The sequence below is a fragment of the Orcinus orca genome, chromosome 5, assembly GCF_937001465.1.
Source record: "Orcinus orca chromosome 5, mOrcOrc1.1, whole genome shotgun sequence".
Classification (NCBI taxonomy): Eukaryota; Metazoa; Chordata; class Mammalia; order Artiodactyla; family Delphinidae; genus Orcinus; species Orcinus orca.
The window spans coordinates 12,012,503-12,035,239 of NC_064563.1; the positions used below are offsets into that span (position 1 = coordinate 12,012,503).

Here is a 22,737-nt window from a genome sequence, read left to right on the forward strand (position 1 = left end):
CCAGCCACTCTCTTTGCCTGCCTCCTTTTACCCTCCTCCCCCATCCATACCACATCCTGTGGAAAGATTAATTTTGCTTGGAAAAGGGCTGATTATGTCACTGCTGCCAGAAACCGTGATGGCATCTCATTGCCTCCAGAAAAGAAGTCCAGACTCCAGATTCAACACTCTCCAAGATCAAGCCCTGGTATTTCACAGTATGGCTTAGAGTATAGGACATACTATAGTAAATACACGCTGTATAACAGGTGGGAATATGGACTCTGAAGCCAGGCTGACTACGTTTGAATCCTACCTGCCGTTTGCTAGCTGTGTGCCCTTGGGCAAGCTGTGCAACCTCTCTGTGTCTCAGTTTTCTGATCTGTAACATGGGGATAAGAAAGAAAATCTACTGTTATTGTTACAAAAGGATGAAATGAGTTAATCCACGCAAAGCCCTTAGAAGAGCTTTGGGCACATGGTAAGCTCTCGGTAGATGGAAGCTACTGTGATTATGGATTTTTGGTGCAGGACGTTTGTCCTTCTCTGCATAACTTAGGACACCTTCTTACCTCTTTGCCTTTGCTAGCCTTGTTCCTTCTTGGATTCTTTCCCCCAAACCATTCCGTATGCACATATTCTACCTGTGGGTCAGGTTATTTTACCAACCATGGATTTCAGCAGCCACAAGACTGACAAACCGTGAAGTCTGTTGCACATCCCTCGACTTTCCCATGCGACTCTGATGAAAGTCTCTTTAAATGCTTTGCTGACATAAGCTTTTGAGGTTGATTTCTCCATTTTCTTTGTGGGTGTGCGCTGGCCTTAGCGGAAGCCTGGGGGCATCTTGTAGCCTTGGTGGGAGATGCAGATCCTTCTGAGGTCCTGTGACTTGAAGGTCCCTCAGTTTTCCTGCCTGGATGATGCCACGGTCTTTGCTTTTGCTCCAAGATCCTCTTCTGAGCACGTCCATGCAAAGTTCTGCTGATGGGCAGACATTGAGGGAGATCAGGGATTTGCAGGGATCGTGCGAATCTGCCAGAGGTGACCCCTGTCTGCCCCAGCTCATGACTCTCTGTTGTGTCCTCCTGATCTGGGTGCCTCTGCTCTGTGTAGGGGAAAGCTTGGGGGTTGGACACTGACTCCAGAAAATATTCCTAAGAAATAATCTTCAATTTTACCTCAATAAAGCTGAGAAAAGAAATCTTGAGCAGACCTGATGGAGATAAAGATAGCCCGAGAAAAGGAGAAGAATGCTGCATCTCTGCAGACAAAATAACCTGGAGCACTGACACAGGTTCCACTTTGACCAAAACATATCAACACTGTTGTGATCGGTATGGCCTTACTTGCTCAGTTTTGCTCAGCTTAAGTATCGGTTACCTTATATTCTCTTCTTCGCGTTAGTACACGTGGGTACTGAACAAATTTCAACTTTTATTTCCCATCAGATGATGTATCTACATGACAGATATTAAATATGTATTTCTTCTGCCCTGAAATTCCTTTTCTTCTGGAAGCTTCTTTGTTCCCACAATCCAGCTATGTGAATTCCATAGGAGCTACCCTAACAATGGCCAGAGATGATTGGCCCAGAAGTGGACACCTGACCTAAGCTGAGCCAATCAGAGCCCTTCCCTGAGATCTTTTACTTGCGTGTAGCCAGGAAGTTTTGACATTCTATCTCCAGTGGCTAAGCTATGAGCAGAAAAACTTAGAAGTTGGCAATGGCCATAGTTTCTGCCACATGGAGAAAATTGGTCCTGGAAGAGAAAGAAGAATGATGCTAACAAATAAAGAAAAGTAGGGACAAAACCTAGAGCAAGTTTCCTGACAGTGCTGGAGATGCTGGTCCCAGGTCTTCCTAAGATCCTGCTCTGGCCCTACCCTGCTGGCACTTGCTCTTTGAGACACAATTGGATTGCTCCCCACAGATAGGTCTCTCCTTGTTCACCTCTCTTTTGCATCTCTGATTTAGACTTTTGACATTAGGTTGGGATCTTCTGGTGGGTTGGTTTTCACGGGGCTTTAGAAATTAGTTGAAGGTCTTTGAGGGAGCTTAACAGCACACCCCCTCTTAGTTCTATTGATTTCCCATGAACTACATTTCCAGTGAACAGTGAAATTATAGGCGCAATCTGAGTGAGAGAACCGAATCAGTTAACACAGGTAAGGAAGGCCAGTAAAACTCCTTTTGTCAGGGCTACCTTCCCTGAACCACCAAAGGATGGATTTGTTCTCTGCTCCTACCCCAGTGTTGGACCCCATCTCTTCCTTTTGCTTTTAAGGGAGTTTACAGTTTTCCAAGTTCTTCCATCATTTCCCAAGCTTCCCACCAAATCACTCCTAATAGCAGAGGAGAATAAAATAGTACCTCTTCCTTCAACCTCAGCCTTGCCAGGGACTTAAGGGGGCAAACGGTGCTCCCTCAAACTGAGCATAGGCAGGTTGAGAAGGAGAGATCACATGGACTCTTCAGAGTCTCTGAGTTGCCCCTTGAGTTAGATCAACACATATTAAACTCAAGGCGTCAGGGATAGTGCCTATTTGCCTCCCCAGCACCTAGTGCCCAGCACATAGTAAATATTGAGTAAGTAGTTAGTGAATGAATAAATGGGTATTATTATCCCCATTTTATAGATTAAGAAACTGAAGCTCAGATAAATCAACTGAGTTGACCAGTAACATAGCTAGTGAATGGCAGGGTTGAGTCCAAAGCTTTAGGTCTCAGACTTCTTGTCTAGGGCTCATTCTGAGACCTCTCAGTCACTGAAAGAGAAAACCACAACACCAGAGGTCTACATGATCTTTCCTTGTGGCCTCATAACGGAGCTGACACACAGCAGCACTTGGTCAAAGTTTCAATTCCTGAGGCAAACTGTTAACACGTCAGAACTAAAGGCAGCTTCAGACTTGAGCTAAAACCCATGTTATTTTTGAACCTCCGTTTTCAGAAAGCTGGTACAAGAGTTTAGGCGACAGAAGATGAGAAGGGTTGTGTGTGTGTGATAAAATATTCACCGTAAAGACTCATGTGTAACCGTGCAACCCAGAACAGCATTTTTGCACCTGTTCTTGACATATGGTCCATGCCTCTGTTTGTAGGTTCCCTATGTATGTCATGGATCCCCAAAGGCTTTAAAATGTCAGCTGTCATGAAATGGTGGCCCATGAGTTATGAGGAGGGTCACAGTGGGCATTGGTCTGGTCTAGGGTCCATTTGGGATGTTTGTGTGTGTGTCTTGGTCTTGACCCTATATTATATGCATCTGCAGTCATTACTGAAAGCTCTGTTTCCACTGCTCAGTATTTCATATGGTTTATTGTGCCCCACAACAGCACTGTCTATCCAGTAGAACTTTCTGTGACGATGGAAATGTTCTATATTTGCACCAAATGTTCTATATTTGCATCCAATACTGTAGTCACCAGCCACAGAGGCTATCGAATACTTGAAATGTGGCTGGTGTGACTGAGGAATTGAATTTTTAATTTTATTTGAATAATTTAAGTTTAAATAGACATACTTGGCTAGTCCATGTTGGATAGTATAGCTCCATATTTTTAAGAGGTCAGTAAGTTTCTGATTCCTAGCACTAATTAGCTCATTATTTATAGGGATTCCAGTAAGTTCATCCTAAAGTTAGAAACTGCTTATAACTTATAGAAATTAAATCTAACAGTTACAGATTTAATTCTTTCACCTCAAAATATGGTGGGGAGATTTCTTTCACCTGGGCAGTGGTGACTGCTCTCCACCTTCGTGTACACTTCGGCCTCTCCCTGGGACCTTTAATCAACACCAGATTGAGTCCTTCTTTGTTCCTGTTTGGAGCACATTTCTCTCCCTGCCTTTTGGGAGCTCTTAGCCACGCCTTCCTTTCACACCCACTCCGCTTGGAATTTGGGGACCTCTAGCAGCCTGCCCTGTGTGGTCTCCTTTCCCTCACTCCCTTCACCTGCTTTTCTCCTCTATGACATTTCTCCAGAGAAACAACTCATAGGGTTATCTATCTGTCTATCTGTCTGTCTATATCATGAGACTGGAATTGAGATTGATTTATTTTAAGGAATTGGCTCATGTGATTGTGAGAGCTGGCCAGTCCCAAATCTGCAGGGCCATTTGGCAGGCTAGAGGTTCGGGTGAGAGTGATGTTGCAGCCTTGAGTCTGAAGGTTGAAAACTCAGGCAGATTGTCTGGAGGCAGAATTCCTTCTTCTTTGGAAGATCTCACTCTTTGCTCTTAAGGCCTTCAACTGATTGGGTGAGGCCTACCCACATTATGGAGGGTGATTTGCTTTACTTAAAGTCAATGGACTGTAGATGTTAATCACATCTAAAAATACCTTTACCGCAATTTCTAGGCCAGTGTTGACAACTGGTCATCGTAGTTTATCCAGGTTGACACATAAAATGAACCATGACACCTTCTTCATTAGATTCAGACCAGATTGTCCTGGACTCCCTCTAACCCTTCACCTATGCCATCTCATATGGCCTGTGGGTAGTCCAGTTCCTACTGACCCGTCAGCAGGAGTCTTTTCTGCTCCTTTTCCTGTGTTACTTATGTCTTTCATTTTTCCCAAACTCAACCCATGTCCCATTTCTCCCTAGCTGGTTTTACCCTAGTTGATAAATGTACTCTAAACAAATATGTGTATAAGACCAGACAAAGTATATATTTGCACTCAGACGCAGCAGCATGGTATTCATTTTGAAAGTAGGGTAACAGACAGGATGTCCTAGAGTATCAGGAACTATCCCAATGTCATGCTGTTATCTTTAATCAAAATGATTCTTGAAATATATAACCAAAGATGACATCATTTGCCAATGCATTGAGCCTTTATAGAAATAAGGTTTTCAAAAAGAAAAAATAAATCTTTTTCACATCATGATCTCTGGTTTTAGGTTGGGAAAATATAGTTACCATTGAATTTGTTCTTACTCCAGTTGAATGAAGTCTTGGGTCAGTTGAAAACATTAATTTTTGATGCCTAAACCAGCAATTGTTACTCCTTTAAGTGTTGGGGGTGGGATGGTTTTTAAATGCAGCAAACATGAGAAAAGGTGGATGAGGGTGTATTTCAGTTTAAACTCGTATCCGACTGGGCATCTTGGCACGGGTTGGATTGTGTAATGTGGAAGAGCGCTGTCCTGAGGGCGCACCAGTTTGCATTAAGACACTCAGAGTCAGATCTGGGCTTTGCCATGATCTAATCACAGATGTTAGAGAAACTCTTTGGGCATGCGTGTGACAGTCTGTGGGGAATTCCTTACCCAAAGTGGCTTGGATATTCAGGATTTGATCTTCTGTATGGATTCGATTCCACCATCTTGAAGACCTGGTGTAGCTTGAAGTAATGGTGGTGTCCAGCCGCTGATGAGCCCCTGAAAGTAAAGGGATCTGAGATGTCTGGAGAATGGGGGAGGGATTCCAGAGACATCGTGGGATAAATCTGGCAGGATGTGGTGAGCAGTTACACAGGGTTACAGAAAGGGAAGAACTGAAGAAGATGCCTTTACTCCAGTGTGAGGGACAAGGTCCACAGTAGACCCATCAGCTGTGATCATTGGTCATGTAGGTCTGAGCTCCAGAGGAAAGTCAGGACTGGAAAGTCCAAATTTGGGAATTATTAACATATGACTAGTGGCTAAGTCCAGGTGAGTAGCGGAGGTTCCCATGGGGAGTTTGGGGTGAGGAGAGCTGGTGGCCAGGGATGAACCCTGATGAACACCATCTAGTGCCCACCTTTCTGATGTGTGTGAGACTTGCTTAATGAAGGTTAGGAATGAATAAATGAATACATGAGTGAACGAGAAACAAACAGGATTCAGTTTGACAAACATAGTCAAGTGACATTACAAAAACGAAAAGAAAGTCCCCGTTCTAGGATAAGGTAGAAAACCAAAGGCGTCAGGGCCCCGAGGGTCTAGCCAAATACTGATCTTTATAAAATCTAAATGCGGGTCTTCTAGTTAAAAAAGACTACTCACCCTTTCTCGTAAACAATTTGGCAGCCTGTACCAAGCCTTTGAAAAGCTGATATCCCTTGACCCATTAATTCCACTTCCAGGAATCCACCCCAAGGAAGTAAATAGAGCTGCAGACAAAGATTTGTGCATGAAGGTGTTTCATATTCTTGAGACACACTTTCCCTGGAAGGTTTGAAATGGGGAGGGGGGAGCATCTTTACCATTTAACTTGAGCATCTTTTTAAGTTTTGATACTGTGCGGTACTAGGTGCAGGATACCACATTTTCATTAATGTTTAAGATAAAAGATGAGCATTCAAAGAAATCTTGTGCTTTGCCCTCAGACCCTCGACCCTCACCTCCTCTGTCTCAAGAGTTACTATGGGGCTTCCCTGGTGGCGCGGTGGTTGAGAGTCCGCCTGCCAATGCAGGGGATACGGGTTCGTGCCCCGGTCTGGGAGGATCCCACATGCCGCGGAGCGGCTGGGCCCGTGAGCCATGGCCGCTGGGCCTGCGCGTCCGGAGCCTGTGCCCCGCAGCGGGAGAGGCCACAACGGTGAGAGGCCCGTGTACCGCAAAAAAAAAAAAAAAGAGTTACTATGGTGCGAAAGTTAGGGACCTGTTGCTGTGGGGTGAAGTCAGAGCCTTTGTTGGCTTGGTATTCTGTGACATCGATGGTGTGGCCCTTGTGATTTCCAGTCCAGCCTCATTTCTGCGCACTCCTGGCTTCTCATGTCATGTTCCAGAAATGTTTCTAGAAATTTCTTCAATACTCAGGCTGTTGCACACCATCAAGCCTTTGCCCGTGATGATCCGTCCATCTCTTTACCTGCACTGCCCTGTCCCTTTTTTTCACCCATCTGGTGAACTCCTATTCATCCTTCAAAGCCTCCCGCAGATTGGGTCCCCTAATAGGATTTGTTTAGCACGATATTTTGGGGAAAAAATTGAATTTGAATGTTGTCGGTGAGGCATGCACATTCCAGCTCTGCCACACCCCTCACGTCTTCTAGTTGTATTGCAGTCTTACTCCATTTCGTTTATTACAGCCCTGACCTGTGAGAAACATCTCAGTGTCCCCTTCAGGCAGAAGTAATCTATACCTTTCTATACCTTTATATTCATTATTGCGCTTAGCACCCTCTATGAGAAATTTCTGGAATATTTACTTTTTTCAATTATAAAGGTAATATGCATGCTTATTAGATAAATTTTGAAAAATTACACACAAATATTATACAGCTGTCATACTGTGTCTAAAAAGTGTAGAATCTTGATTTTTTTATATAACATTATAATATAAGCATTATTGTGCCATGTTAGTATAATATTCTTAAAGTCTGTTTACAATAATTGGCTGAATCTTTTGAGAGTCAGGACTCCCATTTTGTATCCCCCAGAACCTAAGTGTGATGTTGGTTTGAGCCAGTATAGGGACGTAATAAATGTTTGTTGGAGTCTAGGGCTGAAAAATCAATTGGTCTCCATCCCTACCTTCTAGGAGCTCATTCTGGGAGAGGAGACACATTTCCACTCATTATGTAATGTATTCATTCATTCATTCATTCAACAGATACTTATTGATCACCTCCTATATGTCAGACAAATTACTAGCTCGTTATGCTTCTCTCTTCTTGACCAGGAGTCTTTCCTTATTTCGTTTGGGACTGTGAAATCCCTTGCATTTCTCTTTTCGCTTGTGCTGCCAGGAAGCTCAGAGCTATGCTTTGTACACATTACCTTCCCTCAACCTAAGGCTCTTTGGTATAATTATCTCCTCAGTCTTTTCTTTTAAAACTTTTGTGACCTGTGTGTTGTTTTAGAAGCTTTCCAAAACAATTTCTAAGAGTAGATAGGTATCACAGATTAATGGGTAAAAAATGAATTTTCAGGATGGAAAGGATGACTTTAAGTTTTTTTTTTTTTAAGTTTTGAAGCATGAATTGAGCCAACCATGGGCATTTGTGTGGGCACATACATATCCAAGAACTGGATGCTTTGACATGTATCCACTTGACCTTGTACTTAAGAGAATGAACTTGGGCCCAAGCCAGACCTGGCTTTGAACCTGGCTACCCACAGCTTGCTTTATGACTTTAATGTCTCTGGGCCTTAGTGTCCTCATCTGAAATGAGGATCGTGATACCATGCAGGGTCATTCAAGGGTTAAGCAAAACAATTTATATGAAGCGCATAGCGTAGGGCTTGACACATAGTAGGTCTGTGATAGATGACAATTAATACTGTTGTTATCATTACATCTAGCACAGGCTAGACCTTACAGAAAGACTGGGCTGTACATTCGTGGAGCTGCTCCAGGCCATTTTCTAGAATGGCCAGTGTTGAACTAAAATGACCTCCTGTTTTAAGTTAGGGTGGGTCATCCGGGGAGGACTGCCAAGGCTTGCTTCTCCTTTAGAGAGTAGCTCCGTGCTGGTATTTCTTACTAATTCTCAAATGACAGGAGATGATCACTGCAGAAGCCTCGAGATTTTCTGAGGTCATTCACTTGGGGGTTGGTGACTAAGACTCACAGAGCTCTGAGGTCTCCACCTCCTGATTTATTTGTAAAGTGACTTCAGCCTTCTTGCCCAGAAAGTCCCCTAAAGCCCATCTTCTAGTTTGGGCCAGCTCTTCTTGATTTTATTCAGCTATTACTTTCAGTTTGTTTTTCCCTTATGACTATTACAGTCAGTTGCCTGGGGTTTATTTTAGGGAGGGGAGCGTTCACGGGGTACAGAGCTCAGTGTGGCCATCCGTCCCCCATCTTGAGGCTTAGGAGGTGAGAAGGTGCCACCTGTTACCTGGACTGGATGGTGGGTGCAGCGTCATGGGTTGGCCCAAAGTGATGCCCGTGGGCTGGGTGTGGACTGATATCCTCAGATGTCCCCTCTTGCGGGGCTGCGTGTGTCAGCTTTCGCGCGGTGGTGATTCTCCCCACCTCTGCCCTTCTCTGCCAAAACAATTGTTTCAGAGAGGAAGCTCTTTGGGTCATAAAATGTCATCTGGTAGTTAGTATATGGTTATATAGACGTATTGAGTTATATAGTAGCCTGATGAGCAGGAAGTAGGTGATTCATCAGAAAAAAAAAATAACAAGAAAATAAACTCTTACCAAAATGAACTTCCTCTTTCAGCCACTCTTTGTTCCAGCTCATCCTTTTAGAACCTTCTTCCAGCTTCTTAGAAAACAATTGTCAATCGGGACTAACACAGTGTTTCAAAGAGAGGCCGTTGCAGCCCTTCATAGCCAAATGCATTATTTTTCCATAGTTTAAAAAAAAATAAGCCCCACACTCTCTGTCTCCAGTTGGGCCAGGGTTGGGGTGTGGGCGCTGCCTTGAAGACACGGAACCTTTGGCAGCTCGAGAGACTTCATGTTCAAACAGAAATGTCCTCCAAGGCCTCCCTGAGGTATTTCGTTGCCCCTTTGCTAGAACATCCCATTCACTTGTTTTCCTTCGTTCTGTTTGCCTCACAGATCCAGGAGGCTGCGAGTCGGGGCCTGAAATTCGTCGGGGTCATACCTCAGTACCACTGCCCTGGGCACTCGGCAGGTGGCAGCCCCCCAGCGGATGCGCGGGATGCGACAGAGGAGCCTGGCAGGTGTGTGGCTACGGAGAACCTGGGGGCTGCCGACGCTCCGGTGGGGATGGACAGAAGCCCAGAGCCCGGCCAGGGCCCGAGAGGGGAGGCGCCCACCGCCCAGCAGCCCGGCTCGCCCTCGGGAGCCGGGGTTGGCACAGAATCCCCTCCATGCGGGGTGAGCGAGACTCTGGATGGACCGGATGGGGACCCACTGGAAGGGCATGGAGAGCCACTCTCGGGAAGTAAGTATGTCAGTGCTGGGACTCTGACCCGCTGAGAGAGAGGCTGCTAGCTTGTCAGTAATCCCCTTGGCATTTTAGGAAAACGAATGGAACTAGAGTGTAGAGGGAGCGGGCCATCAAACAGGAGAAACTGTCAAGCTGTTTTCTGGGCCTCCTGACTGTCTCCTGCCTGAAGCTGTGACTTCCAGGGGTGTGGAGGGGAAGCGGGGGCGGGGCAGGGGGGCAGAACCACATGACGTTGACTCGTAGTTGCTCCAGATGGTCACGTGTGAAGTAGATTCTAGAACGGGAGGTCGTTTCTCCCGCACGCTCTTGCACTGCCCCTGAGTTACCCCGTGTGAACACAGGAAGTATGAACTTTGCTGGGCACCAGTGCAGAAAGCAGCCTCCACTTTTGGACCCCTTGTTTTGAATATCTGCCCCAAGAAGGAAATCAAGAAAGCCAGCTGAGGACAAGTTGTGCAGGAAGCTGGTGATTCAGCTCACCCAGCTGTAAACAGCCAGATCTCAGGGAGTTGTATAGTTGACAGATGAGCACCGTGGAAAGAACACTGCCAAGGAGAGGCCACCAGTAAGCGACTCCGCTGAATCACACTGTAACGGCCGTCGGAACACGCCCTTTAGGTTGGGGATTTCAACTAGCAACACAACAGGGGTGATGATAGCCAACGTTTATTAATACTTCCTGTGGACCGGGCGCTGGGTCAGCAAGCTTTCCTATGACTGTCTCTTCATTTTTCCTATGATGTGGGTGAGCTCTTGCATCATGGCCCATTTTACAGCTGAGTAAACTGAGGTTCAGAGAGTCCATCTGTTGCCCAGGCTGGAAATAGATCTGATGTGTGAGCCCAGGCCTGCTCTCTGCCTGGTCTTTCCTGTGTGGTACTCAGACAGACGAACAAGGTTTACTGAGGCCCTCAGTCTACAGGGAGCTAAGTTTCTCTTCATTTCCCCGTGATTCCCTTTCGTCTTCCTTCTCCGGGAAATCTAGCCTCGAGCCATTTCCTGAGAGCCAGGCCCTCGTGTGAGCTGCGTGGCCTCTTCTAGCCTTTGGGAGGTGACAAGTGACAAGACTGACAGGAGGTGGCCATAGGTCTTACGAAGCCTTTCTCTTTAGGCCTTCCTGGATCATCTCGCTGGTTAATGTTACTATTTACTTACTAATTCTTGAAGTTAGCCTCTTAGAGATGACGAGGAACTATTTCTACTTTGAGAATAGAAAAGAGGGTGAGGGGCTTCCCTGGCGGTCCAGTGGTTAAGACTCTGCGCTTCCGCTCCAGGGGGATGCAGGTTCTATCCCTGGTCGGGGAACTGAGATCCCTCAGGCCGCGCGGTGCAGCCAGAGAAGAGGGTGAAATAGTTTTTCTTGTTATGTCAGTAGTTCCTGGAAAGAAAATTGTGGGCTGGTTAATTCTGGGGCTTGTTTGCAAAGTTGACCTTGGAGGGGGGGTTGGCAGCAGCCTCAGTTCTGAGAGAGATTAGGACTGTTTCATGAAAGCCTTGATCCTTCTTAAATATGTGCTGAAGTAGAGGCTCATTTGGGGGACTTCTGCTCCCACAGAATAGCTGAGAGCACGTTTGGGTCCTGTGGGTACCTCCCAAGGAACAGCCCAGTCTTATTTCAGAATCCCCCATCTCTGCGTGGCCGTCAGGCTGAATCCCAAGAAGGAGGACTGGCCTCCTTGGAGCCCCTCTGTTGTACCATCTCAGGCCCTGGGAGGGTGAGGGCTCAGGGCATCACAGGCCCCCGGAGAGAGGGCAGGGAGCAGAGGGCTTAAGAACCACGCCTCTCGAGCAAGATACCCTCCTGTGCCTCAGCTCCTTGCCCTGTAAAATAGGGATTAAAAAAAAAAGTTTCTTGGGCTTCCGCCTGCCGATGCAGGGGACACGGGTTCGTGCCCCGGTCCGGGAAGATCCCACATGCCGCGGAGCGGCTGGGCCCGTGAGTCATGGCCGCTGAGCCTGCGCGTCCGGAGCCTGTGCTCCACAATGGGAGAGGCCACAGCAGTGAGAGGCCCGCGTACCGTAAAAAAAAAAAAAAAAAAAAAAAGTTTCTTGTAGAAAGGTGAAAGGAGAGATGCATTTAAAGCACTCCTAAGTGGCGGTTCTCATGACTGGGGTACAGGCTCTGTCGTCCTGACCATTGCCCCCACCTCTGCACAGAACCCTGCCTTGGAGAAAGGGGGCTCTTGATACTGAGGGTCCCCTCAGGAGTTTTCAGATATTCCTTGTTCCAGAATCCACTTTTCTCCAAGATTCCTTCCAGACTTCCTGCCTCCTGGGGTTGAGTTCACTGGGGAGACTTGTCCTGGGACCCTCCGCCCCAGGTCCCTCCTGCTGTCCTGTGACTGTTCCCTCGATCACTCAGACACTCCCCCCATCGCTGGGCACACAGAGACCACCCCCGCCCCCCGTGATACCCCAAGTGTCTTGGCCTGCATCTCGTTTCCTCAAGTCCCTGTTCTCTATGAGAAAATCAGTTCCTGCTGAGGAATAGCAGGTTAGGGTGTGTCTGGAAGTGGTCAGCCTAACAGAGCATGAGAACTCCAGCTGTGAGGGGCTTGTAGTGCCACCCAACCCCCAGTCTTGCTTGGGAGGCAGCTGTGTGTGTCCGTCGTCTGCTCATGAGCCTGGCACTGATCTCTCTGCGCAGGAGGCCACAGGTCTCACTGTTACCCTTTATTTCTCTTTTGGTGGAATAAATGAATCTTTGGATCTTTTCCATCAGTCAGTGAACACACAGGGGTTACGAGTGCACAGGCGTGGCCTTGCAGGGGCTGGACAGTCGTCATGGTGACAGCCCTCTGAGTGAACTGTTCTGAGCTCTCCCTGTGTGTCTTGAGTATGCTTCACAACAGCTTTGTGACAGAAGATGCTATTACTACCCCCTATCACAGATAAGGACAGTCGCCTGCGTGCCCTCATAGAGTTAAATGTTATCTCCTAGTCTGAGCGTTAGTTGAGCAACCATAGTTTCTCCCAGAAGGCCGGCCGGCTGTCCAGGGACCCTGTCCCCATTCATAGCCCTCAATTGACCCCAGCTTCTCTCCTAATCGTTTTCCGGGGAAGTCTTTCCTTCCCTGGGAAGTCCATGCACCATCACCCACCCCGTCCCCAATGCCCCCTCCCCGCTGCTCACTCAGCTTTCACCTCCCTTTCTCTCAGGGCCCCCTAAGGAGGGTGAAGTGTTTTTACTCCTCTCTCTGCCAGGTGGGCTTAAATAGGCAATCACAGCAAGACAATTAAAAAAAAATCCAGAGGGAGCCTCCCTCCTTCCCCCTCCCTTTCCTCCTTTAATTTGTTTCCTTTATAGGAGCCTGGGGGAGCTGGTGCGGCAGAGGCCGCTCAGGAGGGCTGCCAGTGAGCTCTCATCTGGAAACAGGGCAGGCCGCCCCTCCCCCTCCCCACGGGCTGCAGGGACCGCTCTGGTCCAGGGGTTCTGCTCCCCATGCCCACCTGGGTTTCTTCCTGCTCGTCCTAGGGGATTTCCTGTAGGTTTGAGGTCAGGCTGTGCAGACATCACCTGAGCCTTGCTGCAAGCTGCTTCCCTTCTCACATCTAGCTTGCCCCAGCCTCTTGGTGAAATGCAGAGCACCTGGGAAGGACAGGCCCGCGTTCCCATGCCACGTTCTCCATGCACTTCTGTGCTGGGGGGCAGCTTCCTTCATTCCCCGCAGACAGGCCAGTGCACGGCAAGGTTAGGGAGGTGTCGCAGGACGGACCCCTGGCACTTCTCTCCTGGCCTCCAGCATTCCCATCTTGTCTCTGTCGCTGAAACTTGAGCAGGAGAAACAAGGAGGCCACACAGGTTCACGCAAAGTCAGCTGGTTCTCACTGGCACCGAAATAATAATGCAAAATCTTCCAAGAGTTACCCTTCCTACCTGCACCTGCTCCCTTAAAATGCCTACAGACGCAGCCAGGAACCCGAGCCGGGGATTGAGGTGACCTCTGGAGGGGGATTCTATTCAGCAGGGCTCCTTGGCAGGCAGCTTCTTCTGGGGGGATGCCCCCTGAGCCTGCCCTTCCTCCCTGGGCCTTGTCCTCCCGTCCCGGAGCCCCCAGAATAGTTCTACCCTGTGGTTCTGTCCCCCACCCCCAATCTGCCACCATCTTCCTGGCCTTTCACTCAGTCCACTAACAAATAGCTATTGAACACCTCCCTGCCCGCCTCCACCCCCCACATGCACATCGTCATTGTCAGCCCCCGCTTTCCATGCGCCGATGAAATTAGCCTCGTGTTAGATTTGGAACACAGCCCAGCATTGGGGGTTTGGAAGAGTCGTGGCTTTGCCACTTACCAGCTTGTGATTCTGGGGATCCACTTAAGGCTTCTGGGCATAGAAGGGACACCGTTCCCCCGTGGAGGCTGGGGTCATGTGAGATGATGGCGGTGGTGGTGGCCCTCATTAATACATTCCCGTCCTGTGAGCCGCTGACATCCCTACAAGTGGGCCCCGTGGATTGCTGTGCAGACAGCGGGTCCCACACTTGGCCTGGCAAGCAGGCCTCCCCCAGACCCAGAGGTGCCTGAAGCAGCCTCCTCCCAGATGCAGGGATCTGGCTGGGCCTGAGGCCCTTCTGCCCTCTCTTCCTCCAGAGACAGTCACAGCCTCGCCTTCGCAATGACACCTTTCACCTTAGCTCCCCTGCCGTGACCTCAGCAGACCCGAGGTCCCACCCAGCCTGGCTCCCAGGCCAAGTCTGATGCCCACTTGTCCCTTCCAACTTGCCAGCCTCCTTCTCCCACTCTGGCCCTGGGGGCCCCATGCTTTCAGCCAGACTCTGAACCCTTTCTTTCCTGCAGCCTGGAGGTCCCCTGGGATGCCAGGACCCACCTGCTACCTGCAAGTTACCACCGCTCTGGGGCTGCAGCTGCAGACAGACTGCAGGCTTCCGTCCCGTGCCTAAGTCCCTACTTCCTGGCACCTGCCTCAGAACCGGGCGTCTACCTTCTTCCTCCTTGTTCCCGAGGAGCTTGGCAAGGCCTGAGCGGACCTGGTGGGCAGGCCGGCAGCGCCCAGCTGGCCCCGCCTCCAGGCCCACGTGCCCTCCTCCCCCTGTCCACCTAGCTCCTTGCCCTTGCCTGGCTCAGGTCAATCCAGCAGACACAGGTGTGGCACCTGCCATGTCTTCTGGACTACCACCTTTTCTGGACACAAAGGATCTAAATGACACAAGGCAAGCCCCCCGCGCCCCCCACCCCCACCCCATGTCAGGGGAACACAGCAAGACAACGAGACAGAAATAGAAGTGCAAGACAGAACAGTCTCGAAGCTCCTTGGGTACCCTGCCAGGCCAGTCCTGCGGCCATTCTCAGAAACAATGCCTTCCCCCTCCTTTGGGACTTTCTGTCCCATGTCTGGAAAAATCTTCCAGCTGGGGTCATGGCAGAGTCACAGAGCAGCTAAGAAAATGTAAACAGATTTGGTCTTCTTTTTGGAATCCCTGGTGACTGCTCCTGTGAGGATATGTATTGGAGAGTCAGAATATTAAAACATCAAAGGGCATCGTTTGGGGACAGTTTTTCTTGGCTGGTTTCCATGTGAGTAGAAAGACGATTGTGGCCAAGGAGGCAGCGGGACAGAGGAGTTTACTGAAGGCTTGGGCATCTGGAAGCAGGTTTCTTCCAATATTTCACTGCTGCTCATGCTTTGGAGGCTCTCGATTCCAACAGCCTTTCCTTTTCCTTCCTGAAAAATTTATTTCTGGCTCTGGCTTTGGTCCTCCTCCCTGGGGAGGATCCAGACGGAAGGCAGGGGGCGCTGTCGGCACCCCACCATCCACCTTTGTCTCCCCGCTCTGTCTCCCCCTGCCCTGCCCCGCCCCCAAGCATGCTTCTTCTCCTTCTGCCTTCCCTTGTTCTGTTTCATCATGTGTGTGGGAAAGTTGTGGTTTTGTCTTGCCATGTGACTGGGGATCCTTCTGTGTGATCAAGTGTTGTCATGTAGTTTTGGACTTGGGCCACTTCTCAGTTCCCCACTCATCCTCCCGTGCAGAGGCTGTGATTTCTTTTTCTCTTTGTTGATAATTCGTATGCATTTGTGCTTGACCGTAGCAGACCATGGGGACTGGTGCTCTGGCCCATCTTGGGGTCACCTGAGGACAGCTTTCCTAGCCTCTGCCTGGGCAGATGTCCCAGGGAATGAACACCTCAGGAGTGGCCTCCATCCCTGAGGACAAATGCCCGGCTTCCTTGCCCCTCATAGAGCAATATGGGGTGTGCGTATATGGTGTGTCAGGTCCCCAGGTGCCGTGACAGTAACCCGCTCATCAATGCAGCCTTCCTTGGCTTTCAGCTCTTCTCTGTTTCTCGTCCCTGCTCTCTCGCTCTGTTTCCTGGAATTACTTCCCAAATGAACGACTTGCACCCAAAAGCTTACAGGGTCTGATTTTGAAGCAATTGAAATGCAGTCAAGGACTCGCTAAAGCATGACTTACCCTCTTTTGCCTTTAGTAGCTGCAAGTCTTATTTGAACCACTGGCACCTTGGACTGGAAAACACCCAATCACTTCCTGTCCCACCCCCACCCCCCCAGCTCTAATCCATTGCTTGATTTCCCTCCTTTACAAACCTTCTGTGCTGTCTGCATGACCCCATTCCTAAAGTGTGTATCTGAAAGTCACGAAATAGTCTAGGGATTGCTAGCTCCATATACCAAGACCTAATTTCTCCTGCGAAAGCACTTACTGGCTGGATTGTAGATGGCTTCCTGAGTCAAGTAAGCGGACCCAGAAAGGTAATTTGGGCTGGAGATGATGAACAGGCCAGCGGTGGTTGTTGAAGATCCAGGTGGCCGTTTGTGAAGATGGGGACCCCTCCTTCCTAACTGGCTCTACCCCATGGATAGCTTGAAAAGGCCTCCCTGTCGGCTTCACCGTTGCTGACGACAAAGTCTGTGGCCCCGCAATGCTCCCCAGAGGTCTCTGCTGGTGCTTGCTCAGTTGGGGCTGTGGAAAGCCTTCCTTTGTCCCAGAATACAGTCGCCCTGTGAGATAATTTGAGGTGCTACGTGGATGGACATTCTTGGTGTGAACGTGCCTCATCTTTCACTCCTGTTTACGGCAAACGGTAGTGTTTTCCCTTATGGTCGTGAAGCAGAGTTTCCTGTTTAAGTGCACTTATTTAGATAAAGCAGAGTGAGTCCATCTTAAAAAGTAATGTACTCGGATCCTGGAAAAATTGTGAAATACTGAAATATGGGATGCAGTGTCCCAGAATGTGAGTCTAGGCGGTATCTCCTGCAAGGAGCGTGGAATGTCCTTTGTCCTTTTTGCTGATGTTAACCATTGTTTATGACCTTTAAAATATTTCTTCGGAAGAAGGGTGGGGACTTTCTTATTATCCAAATAGATATTTTTGGAAACCAAAGCATATTCCTGACTAGCCCGTGTAAGCAAAGCTTTTTAAACTGGGTGAACTCTGATTGCTTGACTAAATGAGTAACGCAAAAATAGACCTCCAGACTTCGATTGAAATTCCAGGTATTTGCTTCCGGAGGCTGACACTGCTCACTCACGGCCAGTACCGTGTGTCGCAGGAGGCGAGGGTCAGCTGCCGGGTGTAGTGAGTATTGATTTTTAAAGAACGGAGCTATAAATGAAGGCACGGGAAGCAGAGCCTCACTCTCAGGGCCTGCTTGGCTGTTTGAGCGACCTACCACTCCAGGCAGGAACCTGCATTTACTGGAATGTATTTATTTTTACATATCAATGATGTATTTTTGATGGACTTGATTAAGTATTATGGGTCTGGCCCCAGGAAACACCACTGCGGTTTATAAATAGTTCAGGGATGTACAAAGTTCCAGGAATTACAGCAGTATTTCTGTCTTTATGTGCCCCTGTGCATTTACTTTTTTTTTTTTTAAGACCAGCTCTCGCCCCAAAACATGTCTGCTTTTTCTTCTAAAACACACCTTTGTATGAATTTCTAGAAATGTCTACTGTGTCCTTCTCTCAAACACCTAACCGTACAAATGAATCCCAGCTAACAGCTATATGCCAGATTCAAAACCTAAGTCCTGTCGACTAAAAAATGCACAACATGAGAGTTGCTAGTTTGTTTTATTGGGGGCAAAATGAGGACTCTAGCCTGGGAGACAGCGTTTCAGATAGTTCTGAGAAACTGCTCCAGAGAGGTGGGGGGAAGGGCAGTGTTAGACATGATTTTAGTGAAGGGGGACCTGCAGTGGAGCACACATGTTGGCAGAGGCTGGCTGCTAGTCACGAGAGCAGGTGTCACTGTTAATGATTTTCTAGATACGAGGAGATGCAAGAATTGGGCTCATAATGTCTTCTCCTGAAAATATCTGACTATCTAAGGGCTTGATCTGCCAGTTTTTCTCAGAGCACAGAGGGCCTCCTTCCTGATCTCCACCCTGAACGCCTTTCAGGGTGTGTTGAGGTCGGTGGCTGCAGTGGCTAGTGACCTCATCCTTGTAGAGGCAGATGCCAAGTGCCACTTTTTTGTTGGCAGTCACCTTAGGACTCAACCTTTGAGGTCCATGTCACTTTTAAGGCACCCTAACTTACTGCTTAGAATCGGGGTTTTTTTGTTTGTTTTTTTTTAATTAAAAGAAATTCTTTTTGGCCACACCACGTGGCACGTGAGATCTTAGTTCCCCAGCCAGGGGTCAAACCCACGCCTCCTGCAGTGGATGCACGGAGTCTTAACCACTGGACCACCAGGGAAGTCTCCGGAATCAGGTTTTATTATTAGGTAACAGTGCAACCTAACAGAACTTTGGCCTTTGATATCGCCTCTTCAGGCTCCTGAGAGATCCCGTCAGGCCCAGTGAGGCAGTATGTCCCCATCTGACCTCTTCTCTCCCTACTCTCTTTACAAATCCCAACAGAAATGGAGATTTTCGCCCTTTTCAACAAACCGAAGGGCCATCAGAAGTGCCGGCAATACTATCCCGTCACCATTCCCCTCCGGGTCTCCAGGAATGGCCAGACGGTGAGCAGTTTGGATGCCAATTGGCTGGAGCACATGAGCGACCACTTCCGGAAGGGCGGCGTCCTGGTGAACTCGGTCTTCTCCCTCGGCTTGGTCCACGGTAGGGAAGGCACAGCCCACCCCTCGGGGGGCCCTTCTGAACTCTGCTGCTTCCTCCTCCTCAGAGCCTGCCCTATTCAGAAAGCTCTGTGGCGGGTCCGCATGCTGCGTCTGATTTCTGATGAACACATCTAGAGGAATCTTCCATAAAGCTCACCAGCCATGTTCTGCCGACCCCTGCAGGAGTCAGCCAGGTCTATTCTAACATGACAGAGAAGGGGGAGCAATTCTGTTTCATTGATGATGGTGGCCTCAATCTAGGTTGCTTTTAAAACCTTTTCAAAAGGTTTTCCCAGGGTTTGTTAATTACCCCCAGGATCATGCCACTCCCAAAGTACAAATTGTTTGTAGACACCGTTATAGTTTGAAGCAACCATAGCAGCATCTTGGAATTCACTGCAGAGAAGCGAATTGGTTTCTGTAAGCTCCATGGGGATACGCACTGCTCCTGGGTCTCTCGGCACCCAGTGGCCCTGCCAGTAATGGATTCCCTCCGGGGGGTTGCTGCCTGGGTAGCGCTATGGGTGTCAGCTTTTCTAAGGCAGAGAGAAAGTTTGCCCAAAGTGGGGAGACGTGTCACAGGCAAAGAAAGTGTTTTCAAGTTAACACGAAGGCAAGCTGAGTTGCTAGGGGCATCGAAACTGGGAGACAATTTGGGGAGTAGGGCCAACCTGCCAGCGTGTGTGCACGCTGAGGGCTGCCAGCCAGCAGGATCCCGAAGTAAGTGAAACGTAAAGTAACACCAAATCCGATGATCCCAGCAAAACGTGGCAGGGGGCACTGACAGCCCTGCGTCTTGGTCGTTGAGCAGTTTTCTCTCTAAAAATTAGCAGCGTCAGGAACAGGGTTTGGATGCTATATTACTTGCGACCCTTGAGATGCTAACAAGCATCCTTGGAAGAGACATCAGTCTTAATTCTGAATGTACATACGTGCAGTCATCCAAAACCTTAGAACATTGTACAGTGCGAGCCCCTTGTCCCTATCTTAGTAGCAATATCTAATGTTAGTATGTTCATATAGTAGCAGCAGGCATTGTACGGTATCGTGGGCCACGACTATTTGTGGATGGGTGAAGGACATAAGAAAGGTGACGGGCGGTCTTGTAGAACTCGCTGTGTTGACGGGGCTGTTCTGTATGTGTGCTGTCCGGTATGGTAGCCACCAGCCATCAGTGGCCACTGACCACTGGAGATGTGGTAAGTATGACTGAGGAACTTAATTTTTATTTTATTTAATTTTCATTAATTTAAATATCAATAGCCACGTGCAGCTCATAGCTAGTGTATTGGACAGTGCAGTTCTAGAGTATATTTTCATTAATACAACTAAGGAAGAGTCAGTTCCACTCCCTGGCGGCAAGGTCAGTAAACTCCCTCTGCTCCAGGAGGCTTTCCCTGGGTGCCTGCAGAGTTCTTGGAAGCCAGGGGTCGTCCCGGCCTATTGAAGATGCACCGTCCAACACCAGGGTGTGTGCTAGGGCCAGATGTTTACAGCCCTCGTCATTAGCATTAGGGGGGCCAGGGAGGAACCCTCCACCCCCTGCTTCCTGCAGGGACACCCCGTTGCCCGTCTTCGGGTGTGGCAACAACAGCTCCTTTTATCTCCTCTTGGGCCCAGAGGGCCTCCCTGTGACTGCATATCTCCCTGGGAAACTGATGTTAGTTGCACTAACATCTTAAAGATAGGTAGGGAGGCGCTGGACATGGCAGCCACCGAGGCAGCCACGGGTCATGTCCCCACCTTGGGAGAACTGGGGTTTCAAAGGGGAAGTTTTCTCTCTTGCCTGCGCGTGTCAGAGGCGAGCTGAGCCCCAAGAGAGGACACCTTGAACTTGAAAGTTCACGCTGCCGTTCGTCGTCTGTCTAGCCATTCTGCCTTTGGCAACCAAGGCTCCGTTACCACCTCCACTCCTCCCCCAATCCCGTTCTCCAACCTTGAGTCCAAAAACACAGCTAATGTGTACAGTCTTGCTTCAGATTTGACTGGAGTGTTGGAAATGCTGTTATATCCTCCCTTGGCTTTAGCTGCATGAAATCCAGCCTTCCTGCCTTGAAGACAGAACATGAAATATTCCCTGGCAAGTGCAGCCGAGCAGCCTGCGCTGAGCCTGTGACGGCTCCACGGCAGGGCTGCCCACACGTCGGGCTGCCCCGTGGCTGCACATCCCTGTCCCGGTGACGGCTGCAAAATCCTCAGAACAAAATGCATCTGAACCCACTCAAAATTCAAATGCGATTTCACCCTGACGTTTCTGATAGGAGGGAGCGTGTGACCTGGGAGAAGGGCTTACTGGGTTAGCGCATTTCTGCTCTAGGAAAGCCCAGGCTTTCCGTTGACAGGGAGGAAACATGCATATGTTCTTTTCCCAGAATTTAAAAAAAAAAAAAAGCAAGCTAATCATCATTATAAAAAGAACCTATTTCTAGTAGGTTAATTAGTGTCCTTACAAATAAACCTGGCAGAGCTAGGAGCACATCTTTAAGCTGTTTGCCATCTGGAAAAACATCAGTCTTCTTAACTAGACATTTGTGCTTCAGAATATTTTCCACAGGGTCATAAAATGCATGAGAACTTTGTCCCATAAGCAAGGTGTTGTTTAGCCCGAATAATCCAGTGAAGATTCCATCTTCTGTTTTTGAGTCTTTACCTCCCAGGACATGGAAAGGCTTGTACCATCCTCGAGTCGGGCTTCTGCTCGTGGCCTCCTGGTGTCCCTCCTGAGAATGCCCAGGTGTCCTGGGCTGGGGAGGCTGTGGCCTTGGGGTCTGGTAAACTTCAGGCATAGATGAAAGGGCAGCAGAATGGTGGGAACATGCCCTTAGCGGCTCCTGTGTGCTGGTCCTCGGCCAAGCAGCTCACACAGCAACTCCTCTGATCCCCATGGCTGAGTGGGGTGGGTACTGTCGTTACGTCTGTGGAGACCGAGACACAGAGCACTGAAGTCATTGCCACGGTGCCCAGCTGCTAAGTGGCAAGAAAGTGGTTGGAAGAAAGAAGGGTGTGGGTGGGGAAAAGGGACTCGAGGAGAGAAAAGAGGTTTGAGGTTTGAAAGGAGGTTTAGGCCCCCTGCTGGACCCCTGGGGAGGGGAGAGCTGAAAGTCACCCTTAGGGAAGTAGCAGGACCTGGTGGCAGACAGCAGCGTGGATGAGCCCAGGGGATGCTCAGACAGCAGGATGGATGGACGTACAGAAACACTGCAGCCAGTGAGATGAAAGCCAGAATCTATGCTTCCCAAGGGTGGGAAAGGCCGGGCAGGGAGACCCTCTGCTGAGCCGGCTGCCGCTGAGGACTCGGGTGGGTACCAGGAGTCTGGGGTAAGGGCGAGGCGGAGCTGGCTGCCCACCTTCTGAAGCTTGTTTTCCCACCAAGGGTTTCCAGGCCTGCAGAGTCCCTGCTGCCATCACTGGCCACCACCAGCTGTCTTTGCCCTGGTCTCACCCCCCTTGTCCCCCTGGCTCCGTCCTTGCTCTGCATCCCTCTTGGTCTACCCTTTGCCCACCCCCCTTTCCCCACCTTGCTCTGCCCTTGACCTTGCCCTTGGCCCTGTCCTAGCCCTCCCCCTCCCTCTCCCTGCCCCCGGCCCTCCCCCTCCCCTCACCCCACCCTCCCCCTCTCCTAGCCGGGCAGTCCTTCCGCCTCTGGCAACAGCATCTCTATTCAGCCCACGTTCACAGGTCTTCCACTGTTTCCGAAATGTCCTTTGCAGCAAGTAGTGCAAACCAGAATCCAGTCCAGCAACAGGCACTGCATACGGTGACCACGTCCTTACTGCTCCTGTACCTGGAAGAGTCGTTCTTCATGACCCTGACTGCTTGAAATAAACCTATTAGCCTCTTAGAATGCCCTGTGTTCTGGATTTGTCCGGCCAGGGCCTCATAATGTTATTTT

General features: G+C 49.3%; 1 protein-coding gene across 1 annotated transcript in view; it reads left to right on the forward strand.

The window, feature by feature from the left end:
- Window positions 1-22,737, forward strand: part of RFTN1 (raftlin, lipid raft linker 1) — a 204,953-nt gene that overhangs the window by 131,660 nt on the left and 50,556 nt on the right. The window contains exons 5-6 of the mRNA XM_033431989.2: window positions 9,437-9,785; window positions 18,643-18,846. Coding sequence (XP_033287880.1) covers window positions 9,437-9,785; window positions 18,643-18,846 — 553 coding nt within the window. The remainder of the gene's footprint in view (window positions 1-9,436; window positions 9,786-18,642; window positions 18,847-22,737) is intronic.